Here is a 19,271-nt window from a genome sequence, read left to right as displayed (position 1 = left end):
TAGTAGTAAATGGGATTTCAATGATTTAAGTGGAGGGTCTGAACCTCTTCTTCACGGAGTTGTGGTTTTTGCCAAGAATATCCCACAAAATGGCACAAAACTTGCAGCAATTTCCATGGATACGAGCAAATATCCAGTAAATTTCAGTCACAATCAGCTTTCGGTTCATAGTGCGCATTGTAAACACATCCACGAGCGTTCATTATTTCAATCAGATTTAATGATCTCACGTGTTTGTAGTGGAATAAACTTTGGTGCTGACACGTTGTACTGCATTTTATCTCCTAAAAACTAAGACTATGAAGTTTTGCTGTTTGCTAAGGACATTCTAACTGAAGAAATCCACAACAACAGTTTAAATTGTAATTAATTGTGCCGTCCCAAGTGTCATTCCGATTGTTCTTCCTATAAGTTATCTGTCCTTTTCCTCTGTATCTACTGCGTTGCAACAATGAAATTTCCCCATGTGTGGACCATAAAGGAATATCTTATCTTATCTTAATTCAAATTTTTATCGCCACATTTCCCGGCCAAATACTGCTTTTTGTGTCTCTCGGCAGCAGCATTTTGAGTTCAATTCTGACTCAGACAATTTGCTGAATGTCCTTCCCTCTCTCATCTCCATTTAACACTACACAGAGACTATTAACTTTAGTTCATTTGTTTAAACTCTCTCCATAAAAGGAATCAGTAAAAACTATGAACTTACATTTTGTCCATAAAGTTTTAATGGTTTAGGGTCAACATTAAGTTCACGGTTTGAGTCTGGATTTAAGTACTTGTTTTATTGGGGTTTTACATCTACTTAAATGTTTACTACGCGCTTTTATTCTGCTTAACAAATAACCATTAAGAAACACAAGGCCGTTGCCAAATATGTTATGAGGCTGCACTCTTTCAGGAAGTTTAACGCTCTCCGCTGCGGACAATTGGCCGCTCTGCTCCATTAGCTGTTGCAATGACTGTACTTTCCAAAAGAAAACCTCTGCGTAAAGTTAAAACGCAAAATGGGCAAATACAATGCTTTTAAGACCTGGACAAGAGTGGTCTGAACGTTTATCTGGAGATGTGAGACAAAAAAACGGGATAAAGAGTGATTCTCTGAGTAATCTGTGCATGTAAACGTGGTTGTTTTCTCCTGCTTCTGCTGCTTCTGCTGCTGCTGCTTCTGCTGCTTCTGCTGCTGCTGCTTCTGCTGCTTCTGCTGCTGCTGCTGCTGCTGCTTTTGCTGCTGCTGCTGCTGCTTCTGCTGCTGCTGCTGCTGCTTCTGCTGCTTCTGCTGCTGCTGCTGCTGCTTCTGCTGCTGCTTCTGCTGCTGCTGCTGCTGCTGCTTTTGCTGCTGCTGCTGCTGCTTCTGCTGCTGCTGCTGCTGCTGCTTCTGCTGCTGCTGCTGCTGCTGCTGCTACTGCTGCTTGCTGCTGCTGCTGCTGCTGCTGCTGCTTCTGCTGCTGCTGCTGCTGCTGCTGCTGCTGCTTCTGCTTCTGCTTCTGCTGCTGCTGCTGCTGCTGCTTCTGCTGCTTCTGCTGCTGCTGCTGCTGCTGCTGCTGCTTCTGCTTCTGCTGCTTCTGCTGCTGCTGCTTCTGCTGCTTCTGCTGCTGCTGCTGCTGCTGCTGCTTCTGCTGCTTCTGCTGCTTCTGCTGCTGCTTCTGCTGCTGCTGCTTCTGCTGCTGCTTTTGCTGCTGCTGCTGCTGCTGCTGCTGCTGCTTCTGCTGCTTCTGCTGCTGCTGCTTCTGCTGCTGCTTCTGCTGCTGCTTCTGCTGCTGCTGCTTCTGCTGCTGCTGCTGCTGCTGCTGCTGCTGCTGCTGCTACTGCTGCTTGCTGCTGCTGCTGCTGCTGCTTCTGCTGCTGCTGCTGCTGCTGCTTCTGCTGCTGCTTCTGCTGCTTCTGCTGCTGCTGCTGCTGCTTCTGCTGCTTCTGCTGCTGCTGCTGCTGCTGCTGCTTCTGCTGCTTCTGCTGCTGCTGCTGCTGCTGCTGCTTCTGCTGCTGCTGCTTCTGCTGCTGCTGCTGCTGCTGCTGCTTTTGCTGCTGCTGCTGCTGCTTCTGCTGCTGCTGCTGCTGCTTCTGCTGCTTCTGCTGCTGCTGCTTCTGCTGCTGCTTCTGCTGCTTCTGCTGCTGCTGCTGCTGCTGCTTCTGCTGCTGCTGCTGCTGCTGCTGCTACTGCTGCTTGCTGCTGCTGCTGCTGCTTCTGCTTCTGCTTCTGCTGCTGCTGCTGCTGCTGCTTCTGCTGCTGCTGCTGCTGCTTCTGCTTCTGCTGCTTCTGCTGCTGCTGCTTCTGCTGCTTCTGCTGCTGCTGCTGCTGCTGCTGCTGCTTCTGCTGCTGCTGCTTCTGCTGCTGCTGCTTCTGCTGCTGCTGCTGCTGCTTCTGCTGCTGCTGCTGCTGCTTCTGCTGCTGCTGCTGCTGCTGCTTCTGCTGCTGCTGCTTCTGCTGCTGCTGCTGCTGCTGCTGCTGCTTCTGCTGCTGCTGCTTCTGCTGCTGCTGCTGCTGCTGCTGGTGCTTCTGCTGCTGCTGCTGCTGCTGCGTGGACGCTTTTGAGGCAGAAGTCACCTTGAAGAAGCACAAGAGATAAGCACACGCCTCCCCACGCCCAACACGCCCTCGCATACAGTCATGATAATGGACTCTGGTTGATATTGAAGATGGAAGTGTCTAAAACTTATATTTCCTTCTTTTTTTTAGATTTACCGGGCTTTACAACAAATACACATATCGTTTTTTTCTTCACAGTGTCACCTGTTGTGTTAATGGATATATTAAGTGAAAAAGTGATTGTGATACAGTGTCAGAAGTGTATGTTTTGTGGGTGTTTTGGTCGTTTCCGGTCCAAAAAACACGTGGAAAACCTCAAACTCAGCTCAAAACAACTTAGCGCTTTAAAAGTTCAGCAACAGATTTTTAGATGCAATTACAGGTCTTATGCTCATTGCTTATACCTCAGAGCTGATTAGCCCCGAGCAGGCTTTTGAACATTTAAATTGTCTGAATTCTTATTGAAAAATTGAATGGAAAATCGACTTGCGTAACGAAGTATTGGGCGGTCACTGTTGAGATCCTTATGGTCCAAGAAATAAACCGACCCGTATATATGTTATTACTTTGCCTGGAATTTCCCTCAGCAATGTAATACAGATTTCTAGTGTTTTTATTGCTCAAAAATTCTTTATTCTTTTCACTGTGAGCGGGGTCGCCTCACCACAGACCTAACCTGTAACTTCACCTGCTTGACTTCACGGAGAAAGCCATGTTCAAAGCCATCCTGCGGGACGGACAAGTGGAGGATTATCCACCAGAAATGCAGTTTAAAAAGAAAATTGTGTTTTCGTGAGGGTGGTCTAGAGTATCAAAAATCGGATACGAAAGAAAATCACATAAACAGGACGAAATGTGACGTTTTAGAACAGGGGTGTCCAGCCGTTTTTTACAGAGGGCCGCATTTTGCAACTTGTATGGAGCAGAGGGCCACAAACCACCCGACAATGTCAAATTTGAAAATGAATCCTTCAAAATTTTGCATTTCACATATTTTTGATGAGCCTCCACACCTTTAATAATACTAGTAACATTAATAACAGGTTGCTATGACATCAAAATGCTTGAATTTGTCAAATTTTACATTACAAATTTTTCTACTTTTAGTTGTTTGGACCGACTTAGACGGTAGCTGAAGGGCCAACAAAAATTGGTCTGAGGACCGCATTTGGCTCCCGGGCCGTAGTTTGGACATGCCTGTTTTAGAATGATCTTGAGCTTTATCAGAACTTATATGAGAGAAATGATTGGCTTTTAGAAGAGCTCAAGAAGAAAATACTATTGTTTTCTGTTTTAAAATTACAGCCTTTTGATTCAAATAGAAGGTTTTCTAATATCAGTGGTATCGAACTCAGTATCGGAGTACCAAGCCTGTTTCCTCAGTATCGAAATCGAGTGCGAAAAGTTAGCATCGGCAGTGACAGCGACAGGAATGATATACACGAAGCATGATCAATAACAGCCTTCATATTTACATTGTTGAATGGTGAAACAATCAGGATTAGAATCGTGTAAAGAGCCTGATGTATTTGCAGGTTTTAGTTTCATTCTCTGACTTTGAGTGCATTTGTATGAGAACATTAATAATTCACATCTCAGCCGCCAGCCGTGCTTTTTATTACTGCGTGAGCCTTAAATTCATTCAGAACCGGAGGACACATTCTGCTTTGTTCTTGGACATCTCCTTCTTCTTCTTCTTCTTCTTTAAAGTCTCCATAGTGTGAGGTGATGAGGTGTTTTTTGGCTCTGTGACTTTGGGCTCGCGGTGAACAGATGTCTGGTGCGGTCAGTGTAAACACAAAGTCTTGCCTGAGCATAATTCACCCACAGGAGGTCCACTTCCTCCTCCCCCGACTGGAGATAACTCAATTTAATGATTAACAACAATTCACTGCACAATACTAACACGGCGTAAAGAATGGTTGATTTTTCTTGCCTCGTTTTGAAAGCAACGCAAGTTTGTGAATCGGATTTGTGTGGAGAAAGATCATAATGACAAAGTAGCATACAATTTTGGCATTTTGCACATTTATATTAGACATCAGGGGGTTTCAAGTGTCTTAAATGCCCCATTGAACCTTAAATGTATTACGGTACTAAGACTGTCACAATAACACATTTTGAATTAAGATAAACCAGACTTTTTCTTGATTTATTGCATTTTGTTCTCAAGCTGAAAAAAGGAAACTATTGAGCTGTTAAACATAAAAAGAAAGCTGTAACGCTCTTATTTCTGGTCAAATCAACCGCTTTGGGAAGAAAAAAAACTAAAATAATGTCATAATAAGCTCAGTCTCAGCTAAATAAATTATGGTGAAGAATAATTAAGTTAAATTCAACATATATACAGCAGGGGATATACTGTATTGCTGCAGAAAACGTCACAATAAACAATAAGATTGAAACTATTCTGTCTAGATAAGCATAAACTGCAATAGAAAATAGCTAGACCTTTTAGCTCTCACGTTTGCATGCACCGCTTATTCTATGTCACTTCTCAGTCTTGTCGCTTTGATGTATTTCGCGGCGCTGCCCAGATTAAGAGGCTCTTAATCCATCATTATCAGAGGAGGAGCGTCTGAGCCGGGCACTCGTTTTAAATAATGTCAAATAAAAGAGAGCAAAGAGCTGCTGAGGAGGGACTGGTCTATAAACATGATGGATCGTAATATTGGAGAGAGGGTTGTAGTTCTGTAGAAACAGGGGGGAATGCGTGTTTTTCTATGAAGGAGAAATAGTTCAAACAGCCTGATTTTAGATGTTCTGAAAGCAAAATGAACCAGGAGCTTGTGATTGAACATTCATGGTCCCGTTTGGGTGAGTGTGACTTACTGAAACGCAGTGGGTTAATGCTCGCGTTTGACATATTGATATTATTTGAGACTGAGCGACGTGTTTAACGGTACAAATTGCTGCGCCTAAGTCACTTCTTTGTGGTTAAACTGTGTTAAAACAAACAGAGCTCAGATTAGTGCTTCCTCAAACAAGTTTAATGCCATACTGTGGAACATTCCAGATAAAGCAGTAACATCTCCTTGGGGATAAGCAGGTGGTGGACCCTCCATCATCAGAAAAGTTACATGGTCTGGACTTTATCCCCCGCTGACCCTTTTAGCTGCTCAAGTTCTATTCTCAAACGTTCTGATTCTTGAGCACTTTTCAGCTTAATTACTAATATTTACAACTATTTTCTGATTCTACAGGAATTAATTTCATTGTACAATAATCAATACAGTTAATTTTGTATCTCAATATTGTCTGTCCATGATCGTCCCTTTTGCTAAGAAATGTCACTGGTGGAAAGCAACATAGTACAAAAGTAAAAGTACTTTATTTAACTAAAAAGGTAGGGAGGAGTTGCATTTAATACATTGAGACACTTTAATAGTTCTCAAAATCTGTGTGAATTACTTTTTTACACAGCACAATTTTAAAGATGTACTTTAATACTTTTACTTTATAACGTATATTTTTTATAGGATTATTTAGATTATTTACTCTTTTTTTCTTGTAACAGTATTTTTACTTCCATTATTATTAGTATTACAGTATTATTAGTATGACAGTATTATTACAACAAAATGCAGTGCTGCTGTAAACATGTTTGTCACATCTTACTCTGCATCCAGGACGTATAAAGTGTTATTATTCACGGCAGCGTGTGCGCGTGAAGCTGCTGGATACGTGCGCTTGTATCTCCAGAGCCAGGTTGACTCCTGGCTCTTACACAGAGGGCATTAATTAGCATGTCTTTGAGGGGACCGTCTAATCTCTGGGATAAAAGCCATATCAATCTTAAGAGGCGCAGGAGGGGACAAACTTCCTCCCAATTAAATAAACACTGTATTTATCAGCGTTTATGAGGAATCATCAGGGAGGTGTGAGTATATTAAAGGGATGGAGAAATGGAAGGTTTCTTACTGTAGAAGAAACGATTCTTTGCATTTTCAATAGTTGTCGTGTGTATTTTAAGAACTATTTACAGTGCGTAAATAGCTATGTTTATTAAGTGTTTATTATTGGGTCACAATGTCCTGCTTATTTTTCCCTTGAAGATGAATGTGGGTAAAATACTGCCAATAATTTGCAAGGAGATTGTGGCTTTCTTCGAGTGTCAGATTTGTTGGGCTTCAGTCGATGAGTCGATTAATCGGTTGATGGACTTTTTGCATTAGTTGACTCGTTTTATTGGGATTAGAAGGTCTTATTTGGGCCACCGCAGAAAGGACACGGCTTGTAGTGAATTAGTTTGAGATTTGGAAGTGAATTGTGTGATTTTCTGACCTTTTTTTTTACAGATAAATACAGCGTTTAATAGTTTTCTGTAGATAATTTGTCATTTATCTGCAACTTTGGGTCCGATACACTCTCCAATCAAAGGAGTACTAAAAGGTTTTTGCTCTCAACTCACTTTTAGTCGATTCATCAGTGCACAGAGCATGGTTTAGTCGAGCAAGTATTTCATTAGTCGCCCTACAAATGAGTATTGTGAGTGAATGCATTTTTGTTTGTAAACTCTGCGACTTGTCATTGTCGACTGTTTCTCCCAGAGAAGGCTGTTGTTGGGATATTCTTTTGTTATTGCATATATTATTACATTTTTTCTTAAAGTTTGACTAAATCGTTGCCATGATGAGTTACTTTATCAGTGAGAAACGGGCCTTTTCTTCTTTGTGTCCCACAGGGAGAGCGTCAGGACACGGACGGCGCTGAAGAAAGAAACGCTCAGGTGCAGCTCGAGAAGGCCAAGGTACTGTACTTCCTGTCTAACTCCTTGTTTCACTGTTGCATCATGGGAGCGCTCTGCGGGGATTACATCACACCGACACGGATTTGGATTAACGCCACACTATTCTGCTGCACTGAAACGAATGTAATCTTATCTTCTATTCGCTCGGCGCTTGGATTTAGTTCTAAAAAGTGTGTGTAAAGAGTCTAATGCAAAAATAAAAACAATATGCAGATGGTGTCAAAATATACAGTGAAGGTAAAAGGATTTATGCTAAATGTGGAGTATAATGTGCACCTGATGTAATATTAATAACCAAAATCAGTCATTCGGTCATTGCCTGTTCTGTATTAAACAATTTCCCGTTTTCTCGCATTGTTTTAGAGTATTTCTGTGTACTGTTTTAGAGTATTTCTGTGTACTGTTTTAGAGTATTTCTGTGTACTGTTTTAGAGTATTTCTGTGTAGAGTATTTCTGTGTACTGTTTTAGATTATTTCTGTGTACTGTTTTAGAGTATTTCTGTGTACTGTTTTAGAGTATTTCTGTGTAGAGTATTTCTGTGTACTGTTTTAGATTATTTCTGTGTACTGTTTTAGAGTATTTCTGTGGACTGTTTTAGAGTATTTCTGTGTAGAGTATTTCTGTGTACTGTTTTAGAGTATTTCTGTGTACTGTTTTAGAGTATTTCTGTGTACTGTTTTAGAGTATTTCTGTGTAGAGTATTTCTGTGTACTGTTTTAGATTATTTCTGTGTACTGTTTTAGAGTATTTCTGTGTACTGTTTTAGAGTATTTCTGTGTAGAGTATTTCTGTGTACTGTTTTAGATTATTTCTGTGTACTGTTTTAGAGTATTTCTGTGGACTGTTTTAGAGTATTTCTGTGTAGATTATTTCTGTGTACTGTTTTAGAGTATTTCTGTGTAGAGTATTTCTGTGTACTGTTTTAGAGTATTTCTGTGTAGAGTATTTCTGTGTACTGTTTTAGATTATTTCTGTGTACTGTTTTAGAGTATTTCTGTGTACTGTTTTAGAGTATTTCTGTATAGAGTATTTCTGTGTACTGTTTTAGATTATTTCTGTGTACTGTGTTAGAGTATTTCTGTGTACTGTTTTAGAGTATTTCTGTGTAGAGTATTTCTGTGTACTGTTTTAGATTATTTCTGTGTACTGTTTTATAGTATTTCTGTGTAGAGTATTTCTGTGTACTGTTTTAGATTATTTCTGTGTACTGTTTTAGAGTATTTCTGTGTAGAGTATTTCTGTGTACTGTTTTAGAGTATTTCTGTGTACTGGTTTAGAGTATTTCTGTGTAGAGTATTTCTGTGTACTGTTTTAGAGTATTTCTGTGGACTGTTTTAGAGTATTTCTGTGTACTGTTTTAGAGTATTTCTGTGTACTGTTTTAGAGTATTTCTGTGTAGAGTATTTCTGTGTACTGTTTTAGAGTATTTCTGTGTAGAGTATTTCTGTGTACTGTTTTAGAGTATTTCTGTGGACTGTTTTAGAGTATTTCTGTGTAGAGTATTTCTGTGTACTGTTTTAGAGTATTTCTGTGGACTGTTTTAGAGTATTTCTGTGTACTGTTTTAGAGTATTTCTGTGGACTGTTTTAGAGTATTTCTGTGTAGATTATTTCTGTGTACTGTTTTAGAGTATTTCTGTGTAGAGTATTTCTGTGTACTGTTTTAGATTATTTCTGTGTACTGTTTTAGAGTATTTCTGTGTAGAGTATTTCTGTGTACTGTTTTAGAGTATTTCTGTGTAGAGTATTTCTGTGTACTGTTTTAGATTATTTCTGTGTACTGTTTTAGAGTATTTCTGTGTAGAGTATTTCTGTGTACTGTTTTAGAGTATTTCTGTGTACTGTTTTAGAGTATTTCTGTGTAGAGTATTTCTGTGTACTGTTTTAGAGTATTTCTGTGGACTGTTTTAGAGTATTTCTGTGTAGAGTATTTCTGTGTACTGTTTTAGAGTATTTCTGTGTACTGTTTTAGAGTATTTCTGTGTAGAGTATTTCTGTGTACTGTTTTAGAGTATTTCTGTGTACTGTTTTAGAGTATTTCTGTGTAGAGTATTTCTGTGTACTGTTTTAGAGTATTTCTGTGGACTGTTTTAGAGTATTTCTGTGGACTGTTTTAGAGTATTTCTGTGTACTGTTTTAGAGTATTTCTGTGGACTGTTTTAGAGTATTTCTGTGTAGATTATTTCTGTGTACTGTTTTAGAGTATTTCTGTGTAGAGTATTTCTGTGTACTGTTTTAGAGTATTTCTGTGTACTGTTTTAGAGTATTTCTGTGTAGAGTATTTCTGTGTACTGTTTTAGATTATTTCTGTGTACTGTTTTAGAGTATTTCTGTGTACTGTTTTAGAGTATTTCTGTATAGAGTATTTCTGTGTACTGTTTTAGAGTATTTCTGTGTACTGTTTTAGAGTATTTCTGTGTAGATTATTTCTGTGTACTGTTTTAGAGTATTTCTGTGTAGAGTATTTCTGTGTACTGTTTTAGAGTATTTCTGTGTACTGTTTTAGAGTATTTCTGTGTAGAGTATTTCTGTGTACTGTTTTAGAGTATTTCTGTGTACTGTTTTAGATTATTTCTGTGTACTGTTTTAGAGTATTTCTGTGTAGAGTATTTCTGTGTACTGTTTTAGATTATTTCTGTGTACTGTTTTAGAGTATTTCTATGTAGATTATTTCTGTGTACTGTTTTAGAGTATTTCTGTGTAGAGTATTTCTGTGTACTGTTTTAGAGTATTTCTGTGTACTGTTTTAGAGTATTTCTGTGTAGAGTATTTCTGTGTACTGTTTTAGAGTATTTCTGTGTAGAGTATTTCTGTGTAGAGTATTTCTGTGTACTGTTTTAGAGTATTTCTGTGTAGAGTATTTCTGTGTACTGTTTTAGAGTATTTCTGTGGACTGTTTTAGAGTATTTCTGTGTAGAGTATTTCTGTGTACTGTTTTAGAGTATTTCTGTGGACTGTTTTAGAGTATTTCTGTGTAGAGTATTTCTGTGTACTGTTTTAGAGTATTTCTGTGGACTGTTTTAGAGTATTTCTGTGTAGAGTATTTCTGTGTACTGTTTTAGAGTATTTCTGTGGACTGTTTTAGAGTATTTCTGTGTAGAGTATTTCTGTGTACTGTTTTAGAGTATTTCTGTGTGCTTCTGTGTTTGCAGTACAAGCCTGTTGCGTTCGCCGTCCGTTGCAACTTCTCGTACACTCCGGCGGACGACGACAATGTCCCCGTCCCAGGACAAGCCGTCACGTTTGAGGCCAAAGACTTCCTCCACGTCAAAGAGGTTCAGAGACCGACTGTGTTGAAATTATCCCACATCCAGAGCCACAACATTCTAGATCTAATGTCTAAATGCTACAAATAAGATGATCAAAAATAAAATGATTATGTTGTAAACAAGGTGAAGAAGGTGATATTTCTCACAGACGTTTCCATTTGTCTGATAGTTAAACCTCAACTAATACTATTTTCAGTGAATATGTATACGTAAATTATTCAATCACTTATTGCATTGAACAAAATATAACCTGTAATCTTTTTTATTTATTTTTTTCGAGGTAGAAGTTTAGCAATGAGTGGTGGCTCGGGCGGCCGGTGAAGGAGGATGGCGTGGTGGGTTTTATTCCCAGTCCGGTGAATCTGGAGACCATCCTGATCCGACGAGAGGTGCAGGCCAGGAAGGCTGCCAAGGCCTTAGCCTCGTACGTATTTACTCTCACTTCGTGACTCTTTACTATGATTAGTATTATTAGTATTATCATTGTTTGTTTATTGGGTGGGACCATGTGCTGATGAGCCTTCTCAAGGGCGCAGTTTGTGGTTGAACGCAAAACTAAACTATGTAATTTGTATTATTATATTTATTATATTATTATCATTATTATTTCATTTATTTTTATTATTATTTATTATACAGAACTTAATTTAGTTTTGGTGAATTTTTTTTTTTGTATTAATCTTCTTGACTGTATTAACTGTTATTTACTCTGGTATAGTTGTTTGTCTATGAGAGTGGGACCAGCACTCTCAAAACCACAAAACACCATCATAACGAATAATAATGAATAATGCAACTGAATCTTTTTGCTACAAACTCCAAACATTCGGCGTCTAAGGTGCGTTCACAAACCAGAGGAAAATTGGAACAAAATTGGGACAAACAAACATCGCAAGTGAACCTCGACCGAACTGGAACAAACCAACACTACATTGGGACTAATCTAGGCTCAAATTTGAACAAAGCAAGTGTTATTATTTTTGTTATAAGTTTATTTGGTGGGGACATGGCGTGCAGATGAACATGCCGGATTGTTGCCATGGGCTAACGTGACGCACCCTAAGATTACTCAGTAGAAATCAGATGAGATTGCAGATTGACCCCAAACAAAACGCCTAGAAATTAGTATTTAATTAATAAACGGTAATAGTAAAATTGTTTATCATTTTAGTATTGTTGGTATGATCATTTTCAGATCGTATTCAAGTCAGGAATTTCTTCAATAATATATATACGGCTAAATAAAAATGCATTTGAATAATTCCCATTTCAGTAAAGCTGCATCTAAAGCAGATCAAGATTTGAATTCAAAGAAGTACACTCCTCCTTCACAAGGTCAGTGTAGCTTCTGATCATTTATACCTTTACATATTTGAAGGCCATCGAGGTCTAAAATGTGCTGATATTTTCTCTTTTCGTCAACAGCACAACAGCAAGTGAAAAAGAAACCCGTAAGTCTTTATCAAATACATATTATGACACTGTTGATGGGATGGTAACTAAGTGGTGATTAAAAAGAGACGTTTATACCTTTCTACAATGTGATTTTATATTGATCCTAACTTTCCAGCTATAAATGACCTCCTGTTACCCTGCGTTTTCCTTTCCTTCATGCCAGTGGTTCTAAAACAGTTTGCACGTCAATCCTTTGTTTAATTTTGGGTCAGTTCCATGAATGATTTGTCCTGCTTTGGGCTAAAAACAACGGTGTAGTCCTAATTTAGACCCACTTTCACCTTTGCTCGGACGTAGAACAGTCCTGTTACGCACTTGGTTTATTTCTGATGGTATTTGCTTGATGTGAACAGTTTCAAACCCACTGTATTATTGCTATTACTGTGCTGTAAAGTCTGACTCATTCTAAATATGAACTTCCTTCAATGTCCACAGGGGGAGCACGTGTCCATGTACGATGTAGTGCCTACAATGCGCCCCGTTATTCTTATGGGGCCCTCGCTGAAAGGCTTAGAGGTGGGTGTCTGTGAAGGAAATACACAAAGTCACACATTAAGACCGCCGAGAGATGCAGTGAATGGTATTAATTACTTCATCGTTATGGAACTATTGGAACGATCAATCCAGTTGTGTTATAAACTAGAAAACGGGCACATGTTTTCGCTTCACAGCTGGGTCAGAACGTCGCCAAAACTGCAGCTTTTGCGGGACGGTTTTAAGTCTGCTGTGGGAATTCTGATTAACAATAAGGCAGAGATTATTATTCAATTCATTCCCACGAGATTGGGGCCACGAAACTGAGACGGCACAAGATTTCAGCCTCACAATTTTGTATTTTCGTTCATATTTTTGCTGTCGTTGTAGCACAGCTTTGTGGAACTACGCTTTCTCTGGATCTTAGCCCATTCCTACACTTCCTATGAGATTGTTAGAACTAGAATTTGGATATTTTATGAGTACAAATACATACATACATTATTTGTGTGTCATTTTGGTTTGATAACAGCTGTCGTGCATGAACCATACCGTATTTTCCGCACTATAAGGCGCAACTGGATTATAAGGCTCACTATCTATGAATGGTCTATTTTCAATAATTTTTCATACATATGGTGCACCGGATTATAAGTGTCTAACTGTCATTTTTGTAGAAAATTAAAAACTTTTAAGTGTAACCTTGAAAGATACGGTTATAAAAGTGACCATAATTATTATTGCAGCAGATGTTGTTTGACGAGCTATTTGAGGTTTTGTCTCTTTGACCTTTGACCTCTGCATAGGTGACAGACATGATGCAAAAAGCACTGTTTGACTATCTAAAGCACCGGTTTGAAGGCAGGTACGTTCAGCGCCGCTCCTGTACGTTTACGTGTCACTAACTGCTCGCTGCGCATTAACGCTCTCTACCTTTTTTTCAGGATAACAATCACGCGAGTCACAGCGGACATTTCCCTGGCGAAAAGATCCATCCTCAACAATCCTGGGAAAAAGGCCTTAATGGACCGATCCAATACGCGCTCCAATTTAGGTACAGCGCCTCAAAGCCTGCCAGCTATTTGTAATCACTGCACTGCAAGTCTGACCTTGGTCTAAACGTCTCCTCCCAAAGTTTACTTTCAGGCAGAGTTGTAAAAGTAATAGCTTAGTAATAGCTTATTTCAACACAAGAATTCTTATGTATAGTTATTTGACTGTATTTGCTCTTATTTACTGCTATATTTGTAGTGATTTAATGGCAGCTATTGTCATATAAATACTAATATATATATATATATATATATATATATAATAGGAAATTGTTCTGATTTAGTCTTAATTTCCTTTTGTGATACATTTATTTTGTATCTCTGCCTTATTGTGGATGTGGCTTGAATATAAAGTGTAGATTGTCTCTTTTCTTCTGGTTTACACCTGTTTTTACTCCTTTTTGAGACTCAGTTTAGCCCCTTATTTAGTTTGATCATTTGTGCATTATTAAAGAAGCGCAGCTTGCATTTTACTTTGTGGAAATAAGATTAAATGTGTGAGAATTGACGTTTTCTCTGTCTTTTTCTTCTTTCTTTTTCTCGTGCCCTGTTAAGATGCTGCTGGTACGTACAAAATTTCTCTATGAACTGCACGTTTGGACTACTTTTAAGTGTTTATATCACGTTGTCTCCTCTGCAGCTCAGATCCAGGGCGAGGTGGAGCGGATCTTCGAGTTGGCCCGCAGTATGCAGCTTGTCGTCCTGGACGCAGATACTATCAACAACCCGCTTCAAGTGAACAAAACATCACTGGCCCCAATCCTCGTTTACGTTAAGATCTCATCTGCAAAGGTACTGCAGCCTGCACCAATAACACATCATTTTACATCACGACAATATGACTTCATTCTGTTTGGTTTGTGTCTGTTGTAGGTGTTAACCAGGCTGATCAAAACCAGGGGAAAGTCTCAAACCAAACACCTCAATGTACAGTTAGTGGCAGCAGACAAACTCGCCCAGTGCCCGTCTGTGAGTGCCCTCTAGTGGACACAGTTCACACTACACCCTAGCACGTTTTATAAAAAATAGTGGCTGTGAATTTAACTGTGTATTTAGGATCATGATGTAAAATTGAAGAGGTAATTTTCAAAAAGACAGATAAGTACCATGTCAAAAAGTAACTTGGGCATTGTAGTTTACTCTCTCTGTAATGTTGTCTGCACTTGACTTCATTTCCCTTTTATCTGTAGAAGATGGTAACAAAAAGAAAATATTTTGCAAATTAACTCTTCAATTGTGCTTGAATGTTTGTAGATTACTTATGCATCATAAATGGTTTGGTGTTTGGATCGGTTGGACTTTAAATCCACCTTCTTGGAGGAAGAAGTTCTCCTAATTGTACCTGAAATTATTTAGAAAGTCCTAAAATATTACAAAATTAGGTTCAAAAGTATATTTTTAATCAAGGTTTTTGGCAACCTTTGTAAATAGTTGTTATGGTTATAGACAGTATACGTGATAGTTTTCTATATATCTCCAATACAACAACTGTGGTATTGTCAACCAGTCTACTTTTACCTCCTCTTTTCTTTTCGTTTTTTAATTTTATAATAGATGTTCATTTTACTTTATATCCAATCCACTTTATTTGACTAACAAAAGCCATTTCCAGAGTGCCACACACAGTGAAATAAATATCTTTGTGGTAGGAATGGTTTGACGTGATCCTGGACGAGAACCAGCTGACAGACGCCTGTGAGCACATGGCAGAGTTCCTGGAGTCGTACTGGAGGGCCGCGCACCCGCCGGAGATGGAGCCGGCCAACGCTCTGGTGGCCACGCTGGCCGAGAACACGCTGCCCACCTGCCCCACGGCCGTGCCGGTACCAGCGCGCCTCTTGAGTGTGTTTGCATGCGCTGCAGTGTCCCGGTTATGAGCCTTACCCCGGTTATTGTGGACATGGCGTTTACATGCTGTTTACAGAGTATCCTGGATATTTGGAGTGGTAACTATGGCAACTATGTCAGAGATGATGGCAAAGAGCTAAACATGTCAGCAGCTTTCCTAAGTCATGGCTTTTTGGCACGTGTTTACACTGTCTAACAACAAAGGGACAAAATATATTCAAGTGTAAAGAGAAGAATGTAAAGCGTTTCTCAGAGTCCCACAGGAATCAGTTTGTTGTTAAAAGGCTGTCTTGTACAGTAGATGGCGTTATTGTTTTATAATGATACAATATTATGCATGCAAAATCCTCTGTAGAGGTTTGAGTCATTTGGGGTAATTAGCTGCTGCTCCCAAATGTCTTGAGTTGGCACGTGCTCAGTACAGCAACAGTGCGGGACATCAGGATACTGCGTGTACATGCCACAGTATTCTGGATACTAGCTGAACATAAGTATCCCACTTTCTCAGATTCAGGATACCATCATAACCGGGTTATTGAAATCAGGATATTGCGTTTACATGGACATGCCATTTTACTTTTCTTTTCTTTTTTTAAATCATAACCGGGATATTTGAGCACTTATAAATGCACTGTAGCTTTCGGGATGAGATGAGAGACAAAGTCCATGAGAAGATATGAAACACAAGTTAATTATTTTCAGTAAAAACTGTGGTTGCACCAAAACATTTTTATGATTATTACACTCTTCAGCAGTCGGATGGAAACCACAGTGGGGCAAACACCGCACGGACACTTCCTGTGGCATTTTGAGCTTGCAAGATCTCGTCTCATCCCTTTTTAACAACATTTATCATCTCATCTGTGTTTATGAAAATTTTTGAAAACTTTCATTGTGATTGTTCTACCCATTTTCATGTCATCTTTCCTCATATCACCTCCTAATGGACAGATGAAGAAGTGATGGAGTGGTGAGTGAGAGATAAATCCCTGTGACTAGAACAAAGTCAGCCCCTTTAGTTGTAGTAACCTGAGATGTAATAGTTTACCGTACTTTAGGGGTTGTAACACTAGATGTGAATTATCTGTTTATTCTACACATGAGTAAAGAGTCAGACTGTGCCAAGCTAAAGATGATGCTAAACACATCGGCCTACAGAGCATTAATTAACCACTTTAACGGAATTTGGAAAAAAAATATATATTTAAAAAATTAAAGAAATGTCAGTTAGTTTGGTAAGAACGGGGGGAAAAAATCTTGCCTAAATGTCTCACATAAGTTTAATTTGTTAGAGATAAGTTAGAGATATATCAGTAGATAAAATGAAAAACAATTGTGTGGTCAACATTTATGTAAGTATTTGTTAAGTAAAACAAAAATTAGGGTTTTGCCGCCATCTATAATGCTATTACTAAATCCAAAAGTCTTTAAACCAGGCTCTGATATCACTCGGATGTGTCAGAGGGATTTTCATTTGCCACACCCACCTTGATTATTCATAATTTGTAATATTCTGTGATTAATCCCAGTTTCTCCATTTAAATCACATTATGTTGCACTTCACTTTCACCTCCATTCAGGAATTTAGAACTTGTTTTATTCTCAAACTTTTAAAGGCCTATTTATGCCTTTTGAAACGTTGTCATTGACCACTTTCTGTCTTCCAGGACGAGCATAAGAACAAGAAACCGGTGGCCTCCAAGAGGAAAGGGTCCCGGGACCAGCACGTGGACCAGGACGCTGCTCCCTCAGCCTCCGCCGCTCCTCACCACAACCCGAAGCACGAGCCGGCCCGTCGCCCCAGCAACGACGAGGAGGTGCAGGAGGAGGAGCGACTACTGCGGTCCGAACCAAAGAGACCCTCGCACATGCACCACCACCACCACCACCACCACAAACGGACCGAACACGGCAACGGCCAACAAACGCAGCCGGGACGCTCTTCTCCCCCGCACGCTCCGGACCCCGCGCGGGAGCACACGCAAAGACTTCCGAGGAGGCAACTACCCGAAACTGGAGGCCCGGCGACGGAGGAAAGATCAGCCGAGGAGTCGCACCATCACCACCACCACCAGAGGAATCACACGCGGCATCAGCAAGCTCGAAACGCCCACGCCGCGCTGCAGCATCACGCCGCGCCGCAGCATCACGCCGCGCCGCAGCATCACGCCGCGCCGCAGCATCACGCCGCGCCGCAGCATCACGCCGCGCAGCATCACCCGGCGCAGCATCACCCGCATCACCCGGCGCCGCAGCATCACCCGCATCACGCCGCGCACCGAGGCGAGGAGTACGAGCACAACGAGCGCAACCGGAACCACAGGCACCACCACCAGCATCACTCAGGCCCGCCACGCAAGCAGCACGGCGCGGAAACGACGCACTACAGCGGCCACAACCACCACGGCTCTCACCACGGCTACCACAACCGCGAGCGGGACCACCAGCCGGACCGGGACAGAGACAGAGAGAGGGAGAGGTTTAAGGACAGAGAGAGGGAGGCGAGAGTGAGGGAGAGGGAGGCGCGGCAATGGCACAACTGACCATAACTTTGTCTTCTAAACAAACCAGGGATTTTTATATTCTGTTGCGTTCTGTGGCTGCGATCGTCTAAAAATATACTATAAAGTGGGAGAAGTTGTGCAATTTGGCGTTGAAAAGTTTAAAGTGCACTATGTCACTTATTTAGATACGGCTTGTTTCCATGGAGATGTCGTCGTCTTGCGTGTAATGTTCCACTGTACAGCATTAAACCAATAGCCAGAAAACATTATTAACATGATTTTTTTGTTGGTTCTCATATTGAACAATCTCAATCATATTTTTATTTGAATTTGTATTTATAATATTAAAACTGATGAAAACAACTTTTAATATTTATTTCCTGAACATAAACAAAACAAAAATTTAATCATGTTAATTTAACACAAAAAATAGTCACATTTCTTCCCCCAAAGTCAGAAGTCTGCTCCGAGTTTTGCTTTTACTGACTGTGGAACACTCGACTAAAAACACCCAATCTGATCATTGACCTTTTGGAAATGTCTCAATTCAAATAAAATTAACTGCACAACCCTAATTACAGTTTTATTTGCTAAAAAAAAGTGCACGCTGTGGAGCATTCAAGGCACGGCAATTAGGCCTCTCACGATAATAATAATAATCAACTTACTGTATACACCTTTTACATGATAAATGAAGGAAAATCTTTATCATGGTTTTCTTTCTTTGCAATTCTTTGGTTTTCTTTTGGTGGAGGTTATGTAAGTTACTTCTATGACTCATTATTGACACGGACCAACATTTTAGTGTTTAATTTTGCTCTATTTTTTATCAAAGTTCGAGTTATTTTTACCATATCGTACACATTTCAATAGCATTTACTGGGATTCTCGTGCTTTAAGGTTATTGCGTCAGTGGCATAAAGTGGTTTAAATTTGACTGTTTGTCCTGATACTTTCTGTAGCTACATATGGCACTTCAAAATGTGCTCTCCATGGAGACAAGCAGGTGTACTGTCCACCCGAAAAGTTACAACTAAAATGTACTGACTTACCGCGTTATAGGATTTTTTTTTCTCATTCTAGTTTCAGGCTTACGTTGAATGAGGACCAATAAGAAAGTGGTACATTCTCTACATTTATTAAGCGAGAACTAAACCATATGTTCACGACAACCATGAGAGGAAAGTAACCATAAAATGAACAATGGCATTTAAAAGCTCTGGTTTGTTTTTAAGAACGAATTGAGTAATAATATACGTGTGCTGCTGATTGTGTTCTCATGCACTGACAAAGCTTAACTTTCATTTGAATCTTTTTATCCCATTACATTATCCTTGTCCCTAATATTCATCCTAATAATGAAATATGCCACTGTTTTTTGGTTGCGTGAA

General features: G+C 39.8%; 1 protein-coding gene across 1 annotated transcript in view; it reads left to right on the top strand.

Moving 5' to 3' along the window:
- cacnb2b (calcium channel, voltage-dependent, beta 2b) overlaps nt 1-17,964 on the top strand; it is a 33,416-nt gene extending 15,452 nt beyond the window's left edge. Inside the window, exons 2-14 of the mRNA XM_072440815.1 lie at nt 7,212-7,277; nt 10,431-10,553; nt 10,832-10,971; nt 11,821-11,882; nt 11,973-11,998; nt 12,438-12,518; nt 13,283-13,341; nt 13,421-13,530; nt 14,169-14,320; nt 14,402-14,497; nt 15,178-15,351; nt 17,044-17,493; nt 17,632-17,964. Coding sequence (XP_072296916.1) covers nt 7,212-7,277; nt 10,431-10,553; nt 10,832-10,971; nt 11,821-11,882; nt 11,973-11,998; nt 12,438-12,518; nt 13,283-13,341; nt 13,421-13,530; nt 14,169-14,320; nt 14,402-14,497; nt 15,178-15,351; nt 17,044-17,493; nt 17,632-17,919 — 1,827 coding nt within the window. The 3' untranslated portion in view covers nt 17,920-17,964. The remainder of the gene's footprint in view (nt 1-7,211; nt 7,278-10,430; nt 10,554-10,831; nt 10,972-11,820; nt 11,883-11,972; nt 11,999-12,437; nt 12,519-13,282; nt 13,342-13,420; nt 13,531-14,168; nt 14,321-14,401; nt 14,498-15,177; nt 15,352-17,043; nt 17,494-17,631) is intronic.
- The last annotated feature ends 1,307 nt before the right edge of the window (nt 17,965-19,271 follow it).

Source organism: Eucyclogobius newberryi, unplaced genomic scaffold (assembly GCF_026437365.1).
Source record: "Eucyclogobius newberryi isolate DKJ021-1_F unplaced genomic scaffold, fEucNew1.0.hap1 SCAF_12, whole genome shotgun sequence".
In the NCBI taxonomy this organism is placed as follows: Eukaryota; Metazoa; Chordata; class Actinopteri; order Gobiiformes; family Gobiidae; genus Eucyclogobius; species Eucyclogobius newberryi.
This window is presented reverse-complemented; position numbering and strand designations above follow the sequence as displayed.